This window comes from Nematostella vectensis, chromosome 1 (genome assembly GCF_932526225.1).
Source record: "Nematostella vectensis chromosome 1, jaNemVect1.1, whole genome shotgun sequence".
NCBI classification, from domain to species: domain Eukaryota; kingdom Metazoa; phylum Cnidaria; class Anthozoa; order Actiniaria; family Edwardsiidae; genus Nematostella; species Nematostella vectensis.
In genome coordinates, this window is record NC_064034.1 from 6,063,281 (window position 1) to 6,082,952 (window position 19,672).

Consider the following 19,672-nt stretch of genomic DNA (forward strand, 5'->3'; position numbering starts at 1 on the left):
CAGAAGTGCAATTTAGTAACCGTTGATTGTTAGAACATCCTTATCGAGTCATACTCACTTAGCTGGACAGAGACCGCTATCTCAGCACGTCTGGCTATGCCTGCACTTGGTAGAGTCAGCGGATACCTTGCAGAGCATGCGTACGACTGGACACAATTAACAGGTCGGCGGTTCGGGTCTGGATGAACACATTTGTAGCTGTGTTTCACGTCAGCTGCTGAGCGGTACGTTACGGTGATACTGCTTGAAGTATCCCCAGCCATCAAGGTATCATTTTTGTACCATTTAAAATCAACGGGCTGCGGTTGTCCGTTTATCAGACAGGGTACAGACACGTGTGTACCGTTTGATGCCTGGAGAGTGATTTGTCTTTCAGATTCAAAACCAGGCAAAAATACTGGAAATAAGAAAAGCTGAAATGAGAAAAACTACAAAACTATTCTAGATTCTCAAAGCATGTGTTTTTACTCCCCTGTTATAGGCATGCGCTCTGTTTCAAAGAGTACCCAGTATATATTTTCAAGCTTTTACGACTGAAGAGAAAAGAAACAAAAATCCCGAGGATAGCAGTTGACACATTTAAGAGCATACCAAAAGTGCAGCCATAAAAGTCTATTCTCATGCAGGCGTTGCCGCCATTCACTGCCTGAGGGTGAACCCTGATGAATTGTGCAGCGATGGGGACCTTAAACCAGTTAACACGCCCTGTTTTGTGATCCTCGTTGCCGTCAAATATCTGGAAAAGCAAGATATTGAATGATTTACAAACAGAATTATGACGTAACCTTTACCAAACCCGCCATACATACCAGCCATCCATGACGTCACCTTACCTGCCCCGGGTAGAGACCAGCCATCCATGACGTCACCTTACCTACCCCGGGTACAGACCCCCATCCATGACGTCAACTCTACATACCCTGAGTACAGACCTGCCATCCATGACGTCACCTTACCTACCCCGAGTACAGAGCCACCATCCATGACGTCACCTTACATACCCCGAGTACAGACCTGCCCCTGAGTACAGACCCGCCATCCATGACGTCACCTTACCTACCCCGAGTACAGACCTGCCATCCATGACGTCACCTTACATACCCTGAGTACAGACCCACCATCCATGACGTAACCTTACCTACCCCGAGAACAGACCTGCCCCTGAGTACAGACCCGCCATCCATGGCGTCACCTTACCTACCCTGAGTACAGACCCACCATCAATGACGTCACCTTACCTACCCCGAGTACAGACCTGCCATCCATGACGTCACCTTACCTACCCTGAGTACAGAACCACCTTCCATGACGTCACCTTACCTACCCTGAGTACAGACCCGCCATCCATGACGTCACCTTACCTACCCTGAGTACAGACCCGCCATCCATGACGTCACCTTACCTATCCTAAGTACAGACCTGCCAACAATAACGTCACCTTACCTACCCTGAGTACAGACCTGCCATCCATGACGTCACTTTACCTACCCCGAGTACAGACCTGACATCCATGACGTCACGTTACCTACCCAGAGTACAGACTCCCATCCATGATGTCACCTTACCTACCTCGAGTACAGACCCCCATCCATGACGTCACCTTACCTAAACCGAGTACAGTCCTGCCATCCACGACCTCACTTTACCTACCCTGAGTACAGACCTGCCAACAATGACGTCACCTCGACCTACCCCGAGTACAGACCTGCCATCCATGACGTCACCTTACCTAGCCCGAGTACAGACCCACCATCCATGACGTCACCTTACCTACCCCGAGTACAGACCTGCCATCCATGACGTCACTTTACCTACCCTGAGTACAGACCTGCCATCCATGACGTCACCTTACCTACCCTGTGTACATACCTGCCATTCATGACGTCACATTACCTACCCCGAGTACAGACCTGCCATCCTTGACGTCACCTTACCTACCCCGAGTACAGACCTGCCATCCATGACGTCACCTTACCTACCCCGAGTACAGACCTGCCATCCATGACGTCACCTTACCTACCCCGAGTACAGACCTGCCATCCATGACGTCACCTTACCTACCCTAAGTACAGACCTGCCATCCATGACGTCACCTTTCTTACCACGAGTACAGACCCTCATCTATGACGTCACCTCTACCTACCCTGAGTACATACCTGCCATCCATGACGTCACCTTACCTACCCCAAGTACAGACTTGTCATCCCTGACGTCACTTAACTTACCCTTGGTATAGACCCATCATCCATGACGTCACTTAGCTTACCCTTGGTATAGACCCTCATCTATGACGTCACTTAACTTACCCTTGGTATATACCCGCAATCCATGACGTCACTTAACTTACCTTTGGTATAGACCCTCATCTATGACGTCACTTAACTTACCCTTGGTATAGACCCGCCATCCGTGACGTCACTTAACTTACCCTTGGTATAGACCCGCCATCCATGACGTCACTTAACTTACCCTCGGTATAGACCCTCATCTATGACGTCACTTAACTTACCCTTGGTATAGACCCGCAATCCTTGACGTCACTTAACTTTTCCTCGGTATAGACCTGCCATCCATGACGTCACTTAACTTACCCTTGGTATAGACCCTCATCCATGACGTCACTTTACTTACCCTTGGTATAGACCCTCATCTATGACGTCACTTAACTTATCCTTGGTATAGACCCGCCATCCATGACGTCACTTAACTTACCCTTGGTATAGACCTGCCATCCATGACGTCACCTCTACCTACCCCGAGTACAGACTCACCATCCATGACGTCACTTAACTTACCCTAGACCCGCCATCCTTGACGTCGCTCCACTCGGTTCCAATGAAGCTGTACTTGATTACGTATCGCGTGACCCACTTGCTTTGAGTGCGGGAACCCTGTGTGGCCACTCCAGTGACCGTCCTCACCCCTCCAAGATCAACCTGAAGATACTCAGTGTTGGCTGATGTGGAACTGCACCAAGATGAGCCGCCGTACAGTCGGCCAGCGGATGCCGTGTACGCGCCAGCATTGCTTGATGACGTCATCTGTGAGTCAAGGATGTAGCCGCGCTCCACTCCGAGTGATGATGCACAAGCTGAAAAGCGATTGTTATGTGAGATATCACATGGACTTCCTTTAACCTTTTTGTATCATGTTACATGGCGGTACCTGACTGTAATCCGCGGTAATCCAGTCTTGTTGTTGGGTATTTTTCGTATGCTTTTGGAACAAACCGGATGAATCTGGCCAGTGGTGGATGGGCGAGCAGTCCTACCACTACATTTGATATGTCAACATTTCCAGTAAACACCTGTAAAACACTTTTGTAAGCGTTTGTCGTTAAAGTTTGTGTTTTTATGCTATTTTTTTAATCGAAACCAATCAAATTTTTGTCACAGATTCTTTTCGCAGAAACGCTATCGAAGAAATTTCATTATGATTGGATGAGAGCGTGACATACAAAAAAGCGAAAAAAAAAATGACTTTTCTAATATGGTTGTAATACCCTAATAAGGAATTGACCGAGCGAGCAGGAAAACCAATGTTCGATATGTATTAGAATCAATTCAAAACATCAATAACATAAGGAGGATAAATGAAAGAATAAATGAATCAGCAGACACTCACCCTCTGTACACCAGACTCATTGTATGGCGTCCAACTGATATTATTGACAGAATGCGCGATAGCGTACTGCTTGGTCCACTCCGAGTGGGTGCTGTACCCTTGAGAGGCCACAGAGCACACGCGCCACAGACCTCCCAGGTCAACTTGGAGATATGTATTGTCTCTATCGGCAACTTTTGGTGTCCAAGCCTTTGATGTTTGTAGTCTTGCATACCAGGGATACCAGCCGCTACTATACCATGAATTGCTGGTGAAGCGATGATCAGGAATCATATTTGTGCTCTGAAGGCCGACTGCGTGAGACTGACAATCTGATAAAAAGTTGGCATGGTAATTTTGCTTTTATTTTCTTATAAACGACGCGAAAATGCGGTCTGGCGCGGGATTTTCTTAAACACAGTACCTGATCCTAGTCGGTGACCGTACAGCTCCAACCGTAGACACTTTGACCCAGTCTCCGAAATTGGCACCACGCGGACGTATCTGGCGGCGGGGGCTTGGTACAGTACTTGACGCACGATCGAGTTTCTGTCGTAATTACCGTTAAACTTCTATATGAAGAATATAAATTTTAAATAATCTATGCTTACCATGGTAATATACAGCACAATATTTCAATATTTTCAATATTTCAATAGCAGTTACTGTCTTACCCTAGTGGTGTTATTTTCTCTATAACTTGTCCAGTTCGCTCCATCATCCGAGCAATCAATCCGATAAGTCTGTACCCACTGGTCAGCGAACGGATCACCTTGTGTAGCTACGGCGCAGATCATGTGACTTGATCCAAGATCCACCTGCAGGTATGGCGATACGTCACCTGAGCCCGCACACCATGCACCGCTTGTAGAGCCCAGTCTTGCGCGTACGGCATTTGGGTTGTTTGATGAGGCGGTGATACTTGCGCTAGGTACGCGATTGTCACCGAGTCCTAGAGCCAGACTCTCACACGCTACGGAGATGGATAAAAAAGAAAATGTTTATGCTCTTTCCCTTCTATGCTTACTCATAATGTGTGTTTGTCTATCGATAAGGACCTTTGTTTTTTTCAAAACTGATTTTTGGATAACTTTGGATAACTCGTTTTGGTCTTGTTTTATAGCAAAAACAATAGGTACTTTTAAAACTCGGCTGCTTAATGCAGTTTACCTATATTAAAAACTTATTAAAGTTTATGTTAGATTTACGCTATCACGCGTTCGTGTTGCAATTCGCCGATTTGAGATACGGCTGCTCAATAGAGTTTCACATTATATCTTGATATATTTTTCCCATAAATATGGTGCTATGGTGCTGTTGATTTTATGCTATCTGAAGCACAGAAATATGTTTTTACTGTAAACTCTCATCAGCTCCACAAAATAATATCTGTAGATCAATAATGCGCACTATCTGTAGATGTTTTTGCTTGCGTACTCATTACTTATATAATACATCATGTGTTTCAAGTATACGTAATTGTGTTGCTCACAGCATTCGATGTCTCCAAACAGGTCTGCTCGTAAACAGATTGCGCTATTCCAGGTCAGCGGCTTGATTCTGACGTAGCGCGCTCTGATTGGATGACTGAGCCATTTGATCATCGCAACATTCTTGTTGACGTTACCCGTGAAGTTCTGCACAAACGAAAGCGACACGATTTTAGCAATGTGAAACATAATTTATATTAAATCTCAAAGAATTCATAGGAATCCTTAACCCTATTCAGACTGGGGGGGAGGGGGCTCTTTAAAATCTTAAAATCTATCTGCGGAAGTTTTGATGCCATTGACATGTCGAGGAGACGCTCCATGTTACCATGGCAACCGTTTTTTTTTACACATAGGTTTCCCAAACACTAAAAAGGAGTGATTTTTTTTATATTTTGGTCCTGTTTCTAAATTTTGATGCCTCTGTTGACTTTATAAATTTGTTTAGGCATAAGTTTGTTTTGACATTATATGTTTGTTTTGACAAGTTTCACAACAGCGCTAGAATGTTTTACCTCGGATATTTGGGGGGAGTGGTGGCATAATTTTGCTCTGCTGTTGTTAAAAATGTCACTAGATTTAGTAGATGACACTTTAAAAGCTACATGCATTCAATTTTTTTTCTTGTAAGAATTACATTTTTTTTCTTTTGCAAAAATCATAAAAGTCCAAGATGGCGGATCCAAGATGGCGAACCCTTATGGCCTTTTTGCATTGTAAAGCCGTTAAAAGGTTGATTTTGACATATCTAAATGATGGGAAGTAATTTCAACCCGATATTTGATAATTTGGGCAATATTTGAAAGAATATCTAGCCAAGCGGTTCATGAAATACGGAGGGGGGGCCTTTTAGCCACCCCCCCCCCAGTCACAGACAGCTCAAAATAGCCCAGTCTGAATAAGGTTAATTAACACTTATACAGATTAACTTACGAAGTCATTGCTGGTGGCAGCATCATAAGTCAGCCATCGTGTCCCATCACCACTGTACTGAAGGTTATAAGTCTTTACCCACTTTTCCTCCCCATGGGACCCCTGTGTGGCTACTCCTGAGACCGTCCTCACCCCTTCCAGGTCAACCTGAAGATACTCAGAGACGGACGATGACGTACTACACCATGATGAGTTGCCGTATAGACGGCCAGCGGACGCTGAACCCGATGACGCCGACATTGCTGAGTCCGGGATGACGTCATCCATCAGACCAAGCGACGACTTGCACACTATGTTAATGAGTATGAAATTTAGTCTTTTTTAGATATTTGTCAAGTTGAAGATGTCATTGCCAAGAAAAGCTATGATTATCGTCCTCATTGCAGCTGAGCAATGTAAGTGGGATGGTACAGATCGTGTTCGCTAAGTATGGAAAGGTAGCCCTTACATTGGCTCTCTTAGCGCTCGGCATTAGATTTTTCCGCGACCCACAATGCATAGCGCAAAGAGAGACCTGGTCTGACTAATTCAAAGGTAGCTGCTTCACCAACCATACCAGAACCGTGGCAGGCCTCGAAAGATTGGGGGGGGGGGGGGGGGGGGGGGGCACAATACAGTAACATAAAGAAAATTTATTTTATTTATTTTTTTTTTTTTTTGGGGGTCGGGGGGGGCACAGCCATGTCCCTACTGCTCATTTCGTTATAATTATTTTAAATATTTGGGGGAACGTGCCCCCGTGCCCCAAGGTTTCTGTTGATAATCAAGCAGGTGGGATGATGTAGTACAGCTATTGCAGAAAAGCTCAGTCATAAATAGCCACAACATTACGACAGTTGCTTTGAGTGAGTTCTACTTCAACATACCGTCGGGTTTAGTGCCGTACACCTCCACGCGCATCGTCGGGTCCCTGTTATGACTTAAAGGTACAAACCGGATGAACCGCGCCATGGTGGGAACCGCGAGGGTGTTTTTGACGACTGTCGTTCCGTCCGTGTTACCATTGAATACCTGGCGATACATACGTGTAGTATTATTGGGACAAATTAGACATTTCTTAGGGAACTAATGCCACATCAATGTATTTACCATCCCTCGAACTCCCGGTATAACTCTTTAAATGTAGATTTCCCATGAACGTATTAGATAATGTCTGAATTCAGCATTTATTAGCATTCAATCCTTAAATAATATCCAGAGGGCTTTTATATAATACCTCCCCCTACCTTGTCGGTCCCAGTCTCCTGGTATGTTGACCACGCTTGATTATCCATGGAAAACTGAACTTTGTATGACGTCACCCACTCTGTCCCATATGAGGCGCCCTGCGTAGCCACACCGCACACCACGAACACGGCGTTGAGGTCGATTTGAAGATATTCACTTGTGCTACTGCCACTACGACACCATCCAGGCGAACCGTTAAGTCGAGCATAATAGGGATGGTATCTGCTGTCGTATATTGTCGTAGCTGAAAATCTGTTATCAGGTATCACGTGACTATCGCTAATGCCAACCGCTTGACTGGAGCAACCAGCTTCCGCACAAACTGAAACAACTAGGAAAAACAAATTTCTATATTTTTAGTGGACCTCCGTCCTTTTGCATGCCACATATTTCTCAATGCTCAAACACAAAACATGTTCGAATAACCGCGGCCAAAAGAGTGCCGCCTAAAAGGCTCTGGACATTACAAGCAATTTTTACTTGGCTTATTTGAAACCAAACCGAGCACACGATATGGATGTGAGGATTGTTAACAAAGCCATAATGCGCAAAAATGCAAACATAAAAGCAAAAAAGGTATGTACACTATCACTCTATCATCGCTAACTAGAGAAAAATAAATCACGTTTTTAAAAGAACTAGGAAAAACAAATTTCTATATTTTCAGTGGACCTCCGTCCTTTTGCACGCCAAAGATTTCTCAATGCTCAAACTGTCAAATTGTCGAACTCCAATATAAGGCCATTGCGAGAAATTCATATGTGGTAGTGCGAAGTAGAACGTCATAAATTGGAATTTAAAACTTTTTTAAACGTTTTAGGCAGCTGATGCATGCTTAAAACTCGCAATTAAATAGATCTACAAAGCGATATTTAACCAATAACAAGGAAAGAAGACGTCTCTCCGTATTCTGATTGCGGCAAATAGCAGTTCGGTAAAAACAGTAACCACCAGAGAAAGCGCTGTGCCTCGAGATCGAAAGTGAACATTATGTTTATGATTCTTTACGATGCTTTTCAACGCTTGCGACGCTAACGGACCTGATGTCACTAGATTATGTGTTATTACAATAAACAAGGTTTACACCTGAGGTCTTGTCGCGGCTTACCTGTGATTGTTTCTAGCAGAAGGATGGCGAAAGCTACCCGGAAATAGAAAGAAAGTGCTTGCACCGCCATCTTTACCAGACGATCATGTCTCGTCGCTATCGGCATGCGTAATCAAGTTAATTCAAAGTCACGCAATATTATTTACAGTGTAATTCGAGAAGCCGCGTCTTCGAACCAGTCACCTCTGTTGATACATTGACAAGCCTCAGACATAATTTGAATCACAAATAGACCTACTAGCAATGCTAGATACAAATTCGCACCTTCATATTTCAGCCCAGACTTACAATCTTCCTGGGGTGAACTATCTGAGTCAGTCTCAGTAGATGGCTTGAATATTCTCACGATCACATCCTGTAATTGTATATTATCCCAGAATAGAGTTCACAATAAAACTATCGTTGCTTTATTCATGCTCTCTTGCTGTTTCACAGCAAGTGAAACTACTTGCATAACTGAAAATATCCATTAAGACAAAAAAATAACTGACAAAAGTAACCAGATTTTCATCCCTGGAGCTGCAATAGATTTTCATCTCGTAACATCGATATTATTGCGTAAGTTGTTTAAAAATGATGCTTTAGTCCTAGTCGGTTTTTCCAGGTGGTCGTTCATGGAATAATGAGTTAAGGGCAGGGCTGGTGGAATTGCGGAATGGTCCCAAAAGTGTGTGTGTGTATGGTGGAAAGGACGTGTTGACATAGAGTTTTGCTCATTAAAAAAAAAAAAAAAAAAAAAAAAAAACACACATCTCATCAGAAATCCCGTGCGTCGCCCCTAGAGGTTTCTATTGCCCTTTTTCCCCCAGCAGGCTTTAAAACCATGAAAGAACTTTTTGTTATCGCCTGAGCCACTGCTAAGCACACTATGAAAGTATGTCATGAGTCAGTAAATTGAGCATATCGATTTTCTTTAAAAGATTGTGTGAGCATCTTACCTATTAGTGGCATACACTTCTTTTTTGCTTAAATGGTATGGAAGGCCATGAAACAATTATAAATATTATTAAATTAAAATAATATTATCATAATATTATCAAATTGAAAATAACGAAAATGTCCATAAGGAAAATTAGAAATAGTTTCTTATGGAGATGACAATTTTTTTATAAAAACTTGAGCTCCAAGAAAAAGAATATTTTTTTTTTTGCTTTAGCTAGAGAAGAACCTTCAGTACACTACAATTTATATTTCTTTCCGTTTATTTTCCAAACAAAAACAATTCTGCTGATTTCTTCTAGGCGACATCACTCGCGGTTCTCAATGTATGGTATAAGAACATTATAACTCCCAGGGGGGGGGGGGGGGGCTCCGATAAAAATAGACGGGGTTATCGGCAAAATCGATTTTAACCATAATGGCACTTTGGGCGTGGTCAAAAGAAATTTTTTCCAAGAGATAAAAAATCCTTTAGCATCCTCTTCAAAATAGCAGTTGGTCGAATTTTATACCATAAGAGATAGCAAAATTGGAAAATTCCTTCAACACCCCTAAGGGATGGTAGTTGGTCGAAATTTTGTACCCTTAGAGATGTGACGATCTTCTCCGTCTAATTTTCTGGAGAGTCACCCCCTCCCCCCACCGGGATTATAACATTCATATCTAAGAAACATGGTCTGTATTACATTTTTCGTGTTCTCTAGCCCAGCAATATAGTGACTCTAAAGCTCTTTTAGCCTTTAGAATTCGTTGCTTGTAGAATCCCTGGATCCGTCATTAGCGTCAGCCTATTTTTCAACAATCTGAGAAGTTTGCGTAGTCACTGAAGGAGTCCAAGTACTTCTGTATAATTTGATAGCAAAACACGTACTGCGTCTGGAAACAAATATTTAAACCAATATGTATATATTAATTGGCAGAATTATCAACATCGGGGATCTCTGTGAAAAAGCGAAAGGGCGATGATAATGATGATGATGGTGATGGTAATGATGATGATGATAATGGTGAATTAATAAATACTAAAATGCCATCGTCACGGTTCATTAAGCTATCCTACTCACCAGGCTCTCTACCGCGCCTGGCCGATTGACGCGAATTCGTTTAATGACTTGAAAGACGTCAATTACTTGCTCTGTCTTCAAGCGCTCAATAACTGAGGAGATCGCACAAAACGTACCACTCCTACCAACACCGTTACTATGGAGATACAAATCTAGCGTCAATATTTATTCCTTGAAGCCTGACCGAAAAAAAAGTATTTCATAGAGTATCAAAACAAACAACAAACAACCAATTTAATGCCTAACAAAATAGTAGTTTTAACTACTTCACTTGACCGTTTTCATCGTTCTATGCAATCCTTAACCCCGTATTGGGTCCTGTTTATTATACCTGCATTGGACCAAGACTGGCGCGTTGCCGCACTGCTGCTGTGACGTCTGAACTTCGTCTAAAAGATCCAGAACGCTGCGGGAAACCTTAGGGATGCACTTGTCTGTCCAGGACACGTGATGCAAGTGACGAACCTCGTGCGTCTTCTGCGAAGTGTAACATGGGACATTTGAGCCGTGAGAGATATGTTTTGGATGTTCAGGTGCACAAACTGGTGACAATTTTCTGTAAAGTGCTTAGGCGGCCTAATTCAGCTTGGTGTCTTTCAAGAAAGTCGGTAAAGCGCAAAGGAAAAAAAAACATGATCAAACCTGTTACCACTAATCCGTAAAGCAACTATGTGCCGATATATTTACGAGATTCCACTCGTCTCACCTTTTTTCGCGTCACCTCAAGCTTGGTGCAGATGACGTCACCTTTCTCTTGCTTGCTGAGCACGCTGACCCCTATGTGACCATATTTGGTAGGTCCATGGTCAGGCCAGTACTCAGGGTATTCCTGTGTAAGCGATGAAATGATCAGTTGCATTTTTGCTTTTATCTTTCGTTAGTAATGAAGGCTTTTTTCTATACACAAACTTTACAGCGCTCATTACGCTACATTCCCATGCCCTTTCTATCTCTCTTTTGATTAAAACCACCTTTGTATGCACATGCTCATTATGACACAGATGTTTTCTCCCATACGTTTCCTCGCCCTCCCATACATTCATCGATTCCACCCCTTTTTTGCGCTAGCCCATGACGTGAACCAATCCCTCACCCAACCTCAGAAGATTCTGGGGCTACCTGGTCAAGTTCGTGCAGGCTGTTCAACATGACAATCGTCCCGATGTCGTAATCCGTCACCATGCGCCAGAAATCCTCCACGGTCTCCAGCAAGGGATGCTGGGTAGCGATGAATGCATTGCGCCCCCTGTGAGCCTAAAAGTAAATGTCATTCAGATTAAATAAATGCTTCAATCTTTGTCGCTGTTCTGCAGATGTATGGGCACTCTATTACAAGTACACACATGTAGGAATACGGCGTTGATGTAGTCCGACTCCTCGTCAGCATGCTCCTTATGCAACATCACCCTACAGCTGTTCACTGCAACACAACATGAGTCACGATGACATACAAATGCACATACACGCTCGGCCTCGATGATGATTATACACACCTTATATGGTGTTGTAGAAATAGGCAAGAAGGTTTGGCACAAATTCAAGTTAACCAGTACGTACATGCTATGATGTCAGAGAATCTGTTCTTGTGCAAATTTTGTGGTTCCTCACCAACGCTTTTCTCTTCCGCCGGTATCTCATGGCTTGTAACGGAGTTCAGCCTCTGGAAAGGATCGCACAAGAAATAGTGACAAAAAAACTAACGAATATTACTCCCTAAAAGAAATAGCTCTTCATCTATTCCGTGACGATTACATATTATGTACTGTACCGAGTGTCCTGTTGAGCGGTTTTCCCGCCACCCGGTCCATAAATCACCTGAAATCTTCTGTTTTCCGCATGAACTTGGACCCATCCGGATTGGGCGAGTATACAGCGTGTCAACAGCGATTTTAACCCTCATTTTTCAAAACCCTACACTAGCCCGTGCGTTACCTGAACTTAGAAAATAACGTAATACACCGCATAATTCCAAAATCGTCCTGCTCGTAACCTAGACTTCGAGAGCGCCTCGACTGACAGGTGTATCCCGCATAACTCCATACCGTAGACTCGTCCCGTGTCTTACCTGGAACTCGAGTGCGTATCCTGTCATCTGGAATTTACGGTTGACAGAAGCAAGTTTCTGAGTGGTCTGGTTGAAGTTCTCGCTTTGTATCTCTGTGTTGCCGCACGTCAGGGCTTCTAACACAGCGGAGTGGATAAACAAGTACTGCTCCTGAAAAGTGATTTTGCAAACGTATCAAAATTCTAGATCGCCCTCGCATTTCCAGGGAGCGCCGCGTAATCGCGTCTTCGAGGATGCAAAATTCTTGTTTATGTGTTTATAGCGTTTGTGTAGCAACATTTACCCTAACGTACCTTTGTCTGGACCATGTGTGGCCTGTCTTTCCTGAGCGCTATGAGGTAGTTACGAATATCCACGGTTCGGCTCTTTTTGGCCTGTTCCAGCATGGCGTCAATGACAATATAGGTACCAGTGCGTTCAACGCCAGCACTGAAGAACAAGGAAGGGGATACATACTAATTGATTAGCAGATGAGAGCCTGGATTTTCTAATTTGCACGTGATCCATCTTGCATGGCCCACTTGACTATGGTTTAATTACAAACTCACCTGCAGTGGACGATGACAGGTCCCGCGTCCCGCGGGTTCAACGCGTGCACTTTTCGTCTGAACGCGAGGACTGCTGTTGCGTATTGGGGAACGCCCTTGTCCGGCCACACGGTAAAGTGGAACTGACGAACCATTCGACTGCCACTCCGTTTCGCCTTGGAATAGTAAAAAAATTGTAGAACCTCCAAATAATAATGTCTCCTTCTTTTTATACATTTCCGAACCAAAATAGATCGCAACACTGAAAAGACTGTTTCACTTGAATGTTTTCTGGTTTCTAGATTTTTTTATCTATAAACCACCACCTACCTTTGACAAGATGAAGGTACGAATCTCGTAGTCTGCGAATAATTCCGACTGGTGCAGCGTAACTGTCACGCCACCGTATGTCTCGATCTTGTCTGGCCAGTATTTGTGGCACTTAGTCTGTGACATGGATTAATCATACGAAGTGTTACTGGCAAATATCTTTGTGCTATCTTTGTGTGGACCAGGTCCGCGCCTTTTATACCTCAGGTCTTTCTTCGAGATTGAAAATGAAGGAATGAATGGTAGGTGGGAAGCATGGCCCCCGTATTCGCTAAGCCCTTTGCAATTCTCTAAGCCCATTACTTTCTAGCTTTTTTGAAGCTAAGATTAAAACGAGTATGTACACTGCAAGACTTGAGCCGATATTATCCAATAATCATTATAGCTGATGTTAGCAGTACACAAAGATGAAGAATGGCGGCGTGACGGGCGACAAAACGGGTAGGTCTATACTTCCTTTTTCTCGCCCAACAATTTTCTATTATAAGAATGTACTACCTTGTTTAGCTCGACGAGGTTGGTGAGCATTACGATGGATTGCGAGTTCTGTTCCCAAACCATCCGCCAGAAGTCTTCAAATGTTGGAGGGAGAGGACCTGGGAAGATGACAACTAAGCGGAGAGCAGAATGACGCATGGAGATGCCGGAAGGGGGATTCGGGAATTACAGGTGGAGAGGGCGCAAAAACCGTCTGACAGATATAGCAGAAGTTGGTGAGAGAGATTGAAAAAAAAGGCCACAGAAAAATCTCTGTCATATGGTGGCATAGCAAGTTTCAAAACGAAGAGAAAATGTTTGGGATTAATTCTGATTCCAGAGTAGTAGTGGGGGTAAGGTTAGTCCGCAAAGAAAGCCGCAAGTTTTCTTTTTCTGCCCCCCCCCACCTCCTAAAAAAGGGGGTAAAGCTTTCTATGCTAGCCATTTTGTTTTAACTGGACTACTCTTGTTTTTAAAGGCCAAATCGGAATTTACCTTGTGAGGCGATGAACGATCTTGGAGTTCCATCATAGCCCTAAAAACACAATATTGACATCTTAAACAAAAAGCTCAAAAGTCGTAAAGCATTGAGTCCTTCCTTTGAGCTCTACTCACCAAGAAAAAAAGAAAGAAAAAAAAGATTTGCATCATTTAGTATGACCCTAACCTTAACCTACTGGGCGTGGGTACTCACGTGGATAAATGACGCGTTTATGTAATCCGAATCCTCGTCGCCATTGACTCGCTCCAGTACCACGCGTGAATGATCATCTACGGATGAAAAAAAATACCATAGGAAGTTCGAGTAAGGCGCATCATTTTAATGGCATAGAGAACCTTTTGGTATTTCACTTACAGGCAACAATGTTCGCGTAACGGTTCTTGTTCTTGTTGGCAGGTTTCCTGGCGGCTTCCCATGGAAACTGCTGTCCATTGTTGAATTTCTGAAAGAACAGATAACGGGGTGTTGCAAATTATTATTATAGGATTCCTTTACTCTTGTTTCCTAAAAAGCATGAGCCCCGCCTCGCCTATGGTAGTAGGAAACTGGCAGCGTCACAACATACATCGGAAACAAAAAGCTGGAACAATCTATTCGGCATTTTTATTATGCGCGGGGGATCGAGTCGATTTGATAAGCGAACAGTAGCTGGGACCATTTGAGGGACGCAATTCAACGTGGCTTTAAAGGATGTCATGTGGGAGTTGTGAATCTAACTAACGATTATTTCGGGAGCAGAATTGCCAAAACCTACCATTTTCTATCTTTTATTCAGTATCACACCATTTTTACGACGACATGTTGAATTGCGTCCCCTAAAATCGTCCCAGCATGCTGTTCGCATACAAACTCGACCCAATCCCCCGCGTAAAGAAATAATGGTAAAATCTGTTTTTGAAGGTTTGTTACCAAGTCACTCGTGATTGTAGAACATTAAGACCCCTCAACTCTCTAATCTGAATACTCTATTCTGCAAAGGATGCACGAATACATGCTCACTTATCCTTGATGACAGTTACCGCATGTCATGATAACCCACCTTGTATTCGGTTTCCAATCTGATGCCTCCGTTTGCCTGCATCTTCGCGACGTATTCTGGGAAGAGTGCGATTGGGATTGGCTTGGACAAGTCGTCTACAGCATTGTCATAAATACGCTCGGTATTTGCAGCTTCTGTAACGCGTGAACAGAAAACTTAAGTTCTTGAATTTGGTCCGCAAATCAGGAAAGTCAGAACAGATTTGAAAATAGGAGTGAAAATTAAGAGATATATTTTAAGAAAAACAGACTCATTCACTCATTTCTACCAAAGGTAATTACCGATTGCCATAATTTCACTCAAAGCAATGAAAATAAGTGCATACCTGTAGCCTCCTGCTGGTTGCTTATTCCTTCATAGGCGATATCGGCATTGCTTTCCGCTTGACCCTCGTTAAACGACTCCATTTGCATCGCCGGCTTCCTCATGGGGGAATTATCATTTCGTCGCCTGCGAACCAAATCAATATACCAGGCAAGGCAAATACAGCTTTAGTATAAAAGACTGGAAATGGCGCATTTTACCCTCGACTCTAACTATCCAGAGCAGGGAAATCCGCCCACTACGACTTACAGTACAGCCGGTATAATACCACATCCCCAGCAATTTTTCTAGCTACAGCCATATGACTGGACACCATACCTGATAAAGAGGACTACAGCGGCGACAAAAGCAGCAAGAATAAGTAACGCAACCACCCCTCCAGCTATTGCTCCTACGGGTGAAGAGGTGGTTGATGCGAGATTTTCCGAGCTAGCGACAGGAATTTCTAAAAAAAATTTGAATAGAATAAATGTATTAAGCATTAGATTGGAGTAAATGATTAGAAGCAAGACAGGCTCACCTATTACTCCAGCCAAAGCGACAACTCCACACAAAGGCTCCAACTTAGAATTAAAATTTGGTATATAAGTACATATACAGTGACTACCATTATTGCTCCAATAAACGCCTCCAATCCAGTGGGTGCCCCGCCTAAGCGTGTTACTCTTATATACACTCAAGGGGGGAGTTTACATAAGAATAGAAGCAACAAGCTGATATTACTACCAAAATTGTATGATACCATATATACTAAAAAAATTGTATCATATTGCGAGGGAGTTTTCTGCTCCTTGGACGTTGTAAAAGCGCCTTCCCCGACTAAATCCGGCGCTTACTCGAGAAATCACGGTACGTCTTTTACTTTAGAAAAAAAAAAGACTTCTCCCCAAAACTGGGACACTTTTCAACGGCATTACCTCTTCGTTCAGGTAGGTCATAGCTCGTATGTAGACCTTGTTCTTGCTTCCTTCGTCAAGAGCTTTGTTCTTGTACTTCTGCCGCCTTCCTTTGTAAATCCTACCGTCACCAATGATGATTGTTTGATTCATACTTAATGCTTCCACTTCGGCTGCAATGTAGTAATTCCTTTTCTCTTTCTTCTCCTCGTCTTCTTTACAAAGTTCTTCTGCTTGAATCTCCGTTAGGTTCACGTTGTCGGGTTTCTCTTTCAGAACTATGACTTGATAGGAGCTGAGAACCAAAAAATAGGTAATCGTGGTAAACGAGAGCGACTGACCCCAGAGGGGGGGGGGGGGGGGGTTCTTCAGAATAAATGTGATAGGCATGCTCGTCGGGAAATTCGAAAAAACTACAAGCACGACTAAAACTTGCTACCCTAAAAAATACCTCAGAAGCCCTAAAATATATCCTTTGTACGAAAAACGCCTATTTTTATTGGATATCCCCTAAAAAATACCCGATTTAACCGATTTTAACCCTTTAAAAAATACGACAAGCATCACTATCAGGTCGACGTGGGAAGAACCCCTTCCCCCCAGGGAGACTGTACGCGCGCTGCAGTTTAAGATGCCTCAGAAGCCCTAAAAATACCATTTCTAAGCGAAAAGCCTATTTTTTTTCTCGGATACCCCTGTACGCGCGCTGCAGTTTGAGATGCGCTTTCGGACTTACTCGATTGGACCGTTGACTTCATCAGCCTTCCACAATGTGACGTTAGTATCGCGAGATATTCTCCCGAGAGGAACCACTGGTGCTACAGGATCTAGAATGCAATGCCATTTAAGTTAGTTAACTTATTCTAATTAGCCTCTTAAGGAAAATAAACTATAAGAACTTACTTGCAACTTTCGTAGTCACTACTTTAAAATTCAGTGTTTTGCTACCTCCGCATTTGGTGAAAGAAGTAATATTGAAAATGTACTTTGTCCCAGGGATGAGATTCTTTGGGGTGATAGACTGGGATGAGGTAGTTACTTTTCCAAAGTGTCCATTCCATTCCGGCCAGTAAGGCTTGAAACCTTTGTACATGACCTGTGATACAAGATCTCTAGTCTTACTTCGGAGGACTACAATTCGAACATGGATAGTCATTCCTTAGATTACCTTTTTTATGTACCTCAATACGTTTGTCTTTAATTTCGAATATTACATAACTTAAGTTACAACATAAGTTATTATATAAAAAGTAAGATCCTTTTTCTTCTTCGAGTTAAATTAACCCTAACCCTAAGCCAAGACCTTCGAGTCTACCGTAACACGAACAAAATCCTAACTTTATAGATTAAACGCTAACGCGTTTTTGGTCTAATGCAGGCTTACTGAGATTCCTTAACTACGGATGCAGATGGGATCCTGTAGGGACCTACCCGAGAGAGCTCAATGTTTCGAGTCTCTGTAGCGCACTTACTTTTGACGTCCAAACTCACCGTGTATCTAATAGACCCTATAAAGTTTGGGGGTCGCCATCTCAGGAGAACTGAAGTCTTGGTCTCGTCTGTTGCCTTCAAATCTGTTGGTGTCCCTGGAGCTGTGACAGTACAAAATACTCATTAATGCAATTCTTCTCCCCCCTCCATTGCATTCATGCACATAGCGGGATATTGAAACCCACGGGATATTGAGGTATATGGATGTATGTGGCGTGTGTTATATGGATTCTACTGAATACTCATTCATGCATACGGGAAATGGATACATACGGGATGTCTGTAGCGTGTATTGTTGGCTGTATGTGTAATACTCATTCATGCATACGGGAAATTGATACATACGGGATGTCTGTAGCGTGTATTGTTGGCTGTATATGTAATACTCATTCATGCATACGGGATATTGATACATACGGGATGTCTGTAGCGTGTATTGTTGGCTGTATATGTAATACTCATTCATGAATACGGGATATTGATACATACGGGATGTCTGTAGCGTGTATTGTTGGCAGTATGTGTAATACTCATTCATGCATACGGGATATTGATACATACGGGATGTCTGTAGCGTGTATTGTTGGCAGTATATGTAATACTCATTCATGCATACGGGATATTAATACATACGGGGTTTCTGTAGCGTGTATTGTTGGCTGTATGTGTAATACTCATTCATTCATACGGGATATTGATACATACGGGATGTCTGTAGCGTGTATTGTTGGCAGTATGTGTAATACTTATTCATGCATACGGGATATTGATACATACGGGGTGTCAGTAGCGTGTATTGTTGGCAGTATATGTAATACTCATTCATGCATACGGGATATTGATACATACGGGATGTTTGTAGCGTGTATTGTTGGCAGTATATGTAATACTCATTCATGCATACGGGATATTGATACATACGGGATGTTTGTAGCGTGTATTGTGGGCTGTACGGACCAGGTCCTTTTCCTGTTCTCGCCCGCACCCGCAGATGGTAAATGGTGCAATTTTCCAGGTTATGCAGTACGATGTACGTCAAGGTGGAATTGAGGGACTCTGGAAGGGACCGCCTGCGCCGTCTGGCTTGTCCCGAACTTAGTTCCAGATCGTAACTGGTGATGATTCCGTTGCTCTGATCTTTGGGGATTGGGTCCCAACTGATGTTGAATGTCGTTGAGTTGATTTCGGTGTGATTTACGCCTAAAGGTGGTGTACTTGGAACTAATTACAAGGAACACAAAAAAAAAAAACATTAAGCCATTGAATCAGACGATAATGTTCCCATCATACATGTACGGGCAAGTAGCAGTTTCAAAGGAAAACGATTTGGGAAATAAGAAAGAGAAGAATAAATGTGGCATTTGATAATAATATCTATAAAAATATTATTCAAAATGAGTGAAACTCTTAGACTGATGTCTTAGATCAAACGCGGCATCTGAGATCAAGACCGGGATCTGAGAGCAAGACTGGTATCTGAGATCAAACCCGGCAACTGAGATCAAACCCAGCATCTGAGAGCAAGACTGGTATCTGAGATCAAACCCAGCATCTGAGATCAAGACCGGCATCTGAGATCAAGACCGGCATCTGAGACCAGGACCGGCATCTGAGATCAAGACCGGTATCTGAGATCAAACCCGGCATCTGAGATCAA

General features: G+C 43.1%; 2 protein-coding genes across 16 annotated transcripts in view; both read right to left on the reverse strand.

Moving 5' to 3' along the window:
* The window catches only part of LOC116610202, a 48,308-nt gene extending 39,223 nt beyond the window's left edge, over positions 1 to 9,085 (reverse strand). For 2 of the 4 annotated variants that reach the window (XM_048723564.1, XM_048723570.1), the window contains exons 1-13: positions 8,362 to 9,084; positions 7,253 to 7,584; positions 6,893 to 7,037; positions 6,027 to 6,316; positions 5,096 to 5,240; positions 4,278 to 4,576; positions 4,028 to 4,175; positions 3,625 to 3,935; positions 3,166 to 3,307; positions 2,803 to 3,091; positions 2,713 to 2,725; positions 592 to 736; positions 59 to 397 (exon numbers count right to left, since the gene is read on the reverse strand). In XM_048723564.1, the coding sequence (XP_048579521.1) occupies positions 59 to 397; positions 592 to 736; positions 2,713 to 2,725; positions 2,803 to 3,091; positions 3,166 to 3,307; positions 3,625 to 3,935; positions 4,028 to 4,175; positions 4,278 to 4,576; positions 5,096 to 5,240; positions 6,027 to 6,316; positions 6,893 to 7,037; positions 7,253 to 7,584; positions 8,362 to 8,467 (2,704 nt within the window). In that variant the 5' untranslated portion in view covers positions 8,468 to 9,084. Of the gene's footprint in view, positions 1 to 58; positions 398 to 591; positions 737 to 2,712; positions 2,726 to 2,802; positions 3,092 to 3,165; positions 3,308 to 3,624; positions 3,936 to 4,027; positions 4,176 to 4,277; positions 4,577 to 5,095; positions 5,241 to 6,026; positions 6,317 to 6,892; positions 7,038 to 7,252; positions 7,585 to 8,361 lie in introns of all 4 variants that reach the window. The other 2 variants (XM_048723574.1, XM_048723572.1) reach the window with 1 other exon arrangement.
* LOC5502675 (receptor-type tyrosine-protein phosphatase F) overlaps positions 1 to 19,672 on the reverse strand; it is a 155,702-nt gene that overhangs the window by 87,365 nt on the left and 48,665 nt on the right. For 4 of the 12 annotated variants that reach the window (XM_048723534.1, XM_048723518.1, XM_048723486.1 and 1 more), the window contains exons 25-27: positions 13,287 to 13,403; positions 12,978 to 13,132; positions 12,723 to 12,858 (exon numbers count right to left, since the gene is read on the reverse strand). The exons of 2 other annotated variants lie outside the window; for them this stretch is intronic. In XM_048723534.1, the coding sequence (XP_048579491.1) occupies positions 12,723 to 12,858; positions 12,978 to 13,132; positions 13,287 to 13,403 (408 nt within the window). Of the gene's footprint in view, positions 1 to 9,255; positions 10,177 to 10,364; positions 10,501 to 10,695; positions 10,842 to 11,070; positions 11,194 to 11,483; positions 11,619 to 11,707; positions 11,785 to 11,921; positions 12,025 to 12,429; positions 12,580 to 12,722; positions 12,859 to 12,977; positions 13,133 to 13,286; positions 13,404 to 13,784; positions 13,883 to 14,258; positions 14,299 to 14,457; positions 14,535 to 14,619; positions 14,708 to 15,304; positions 15,439 to 15,629; positions 15,755 to 15,946; positions 16,074 to 16,148; positions 16,192 to 16,545; positions 16,820 to 17,260; positions 17,352 to 17,427; positions 17,621 to 18,015; positions 18,117 to 18,936; positions 19,237 to 19,672 lie in introns of those variants that run through there. 6 more of the 12 variants (XM_048723546.1, XM_048723544.1, XM_048723508.1 and 3 more) reach the window with 6 other exon arrangements.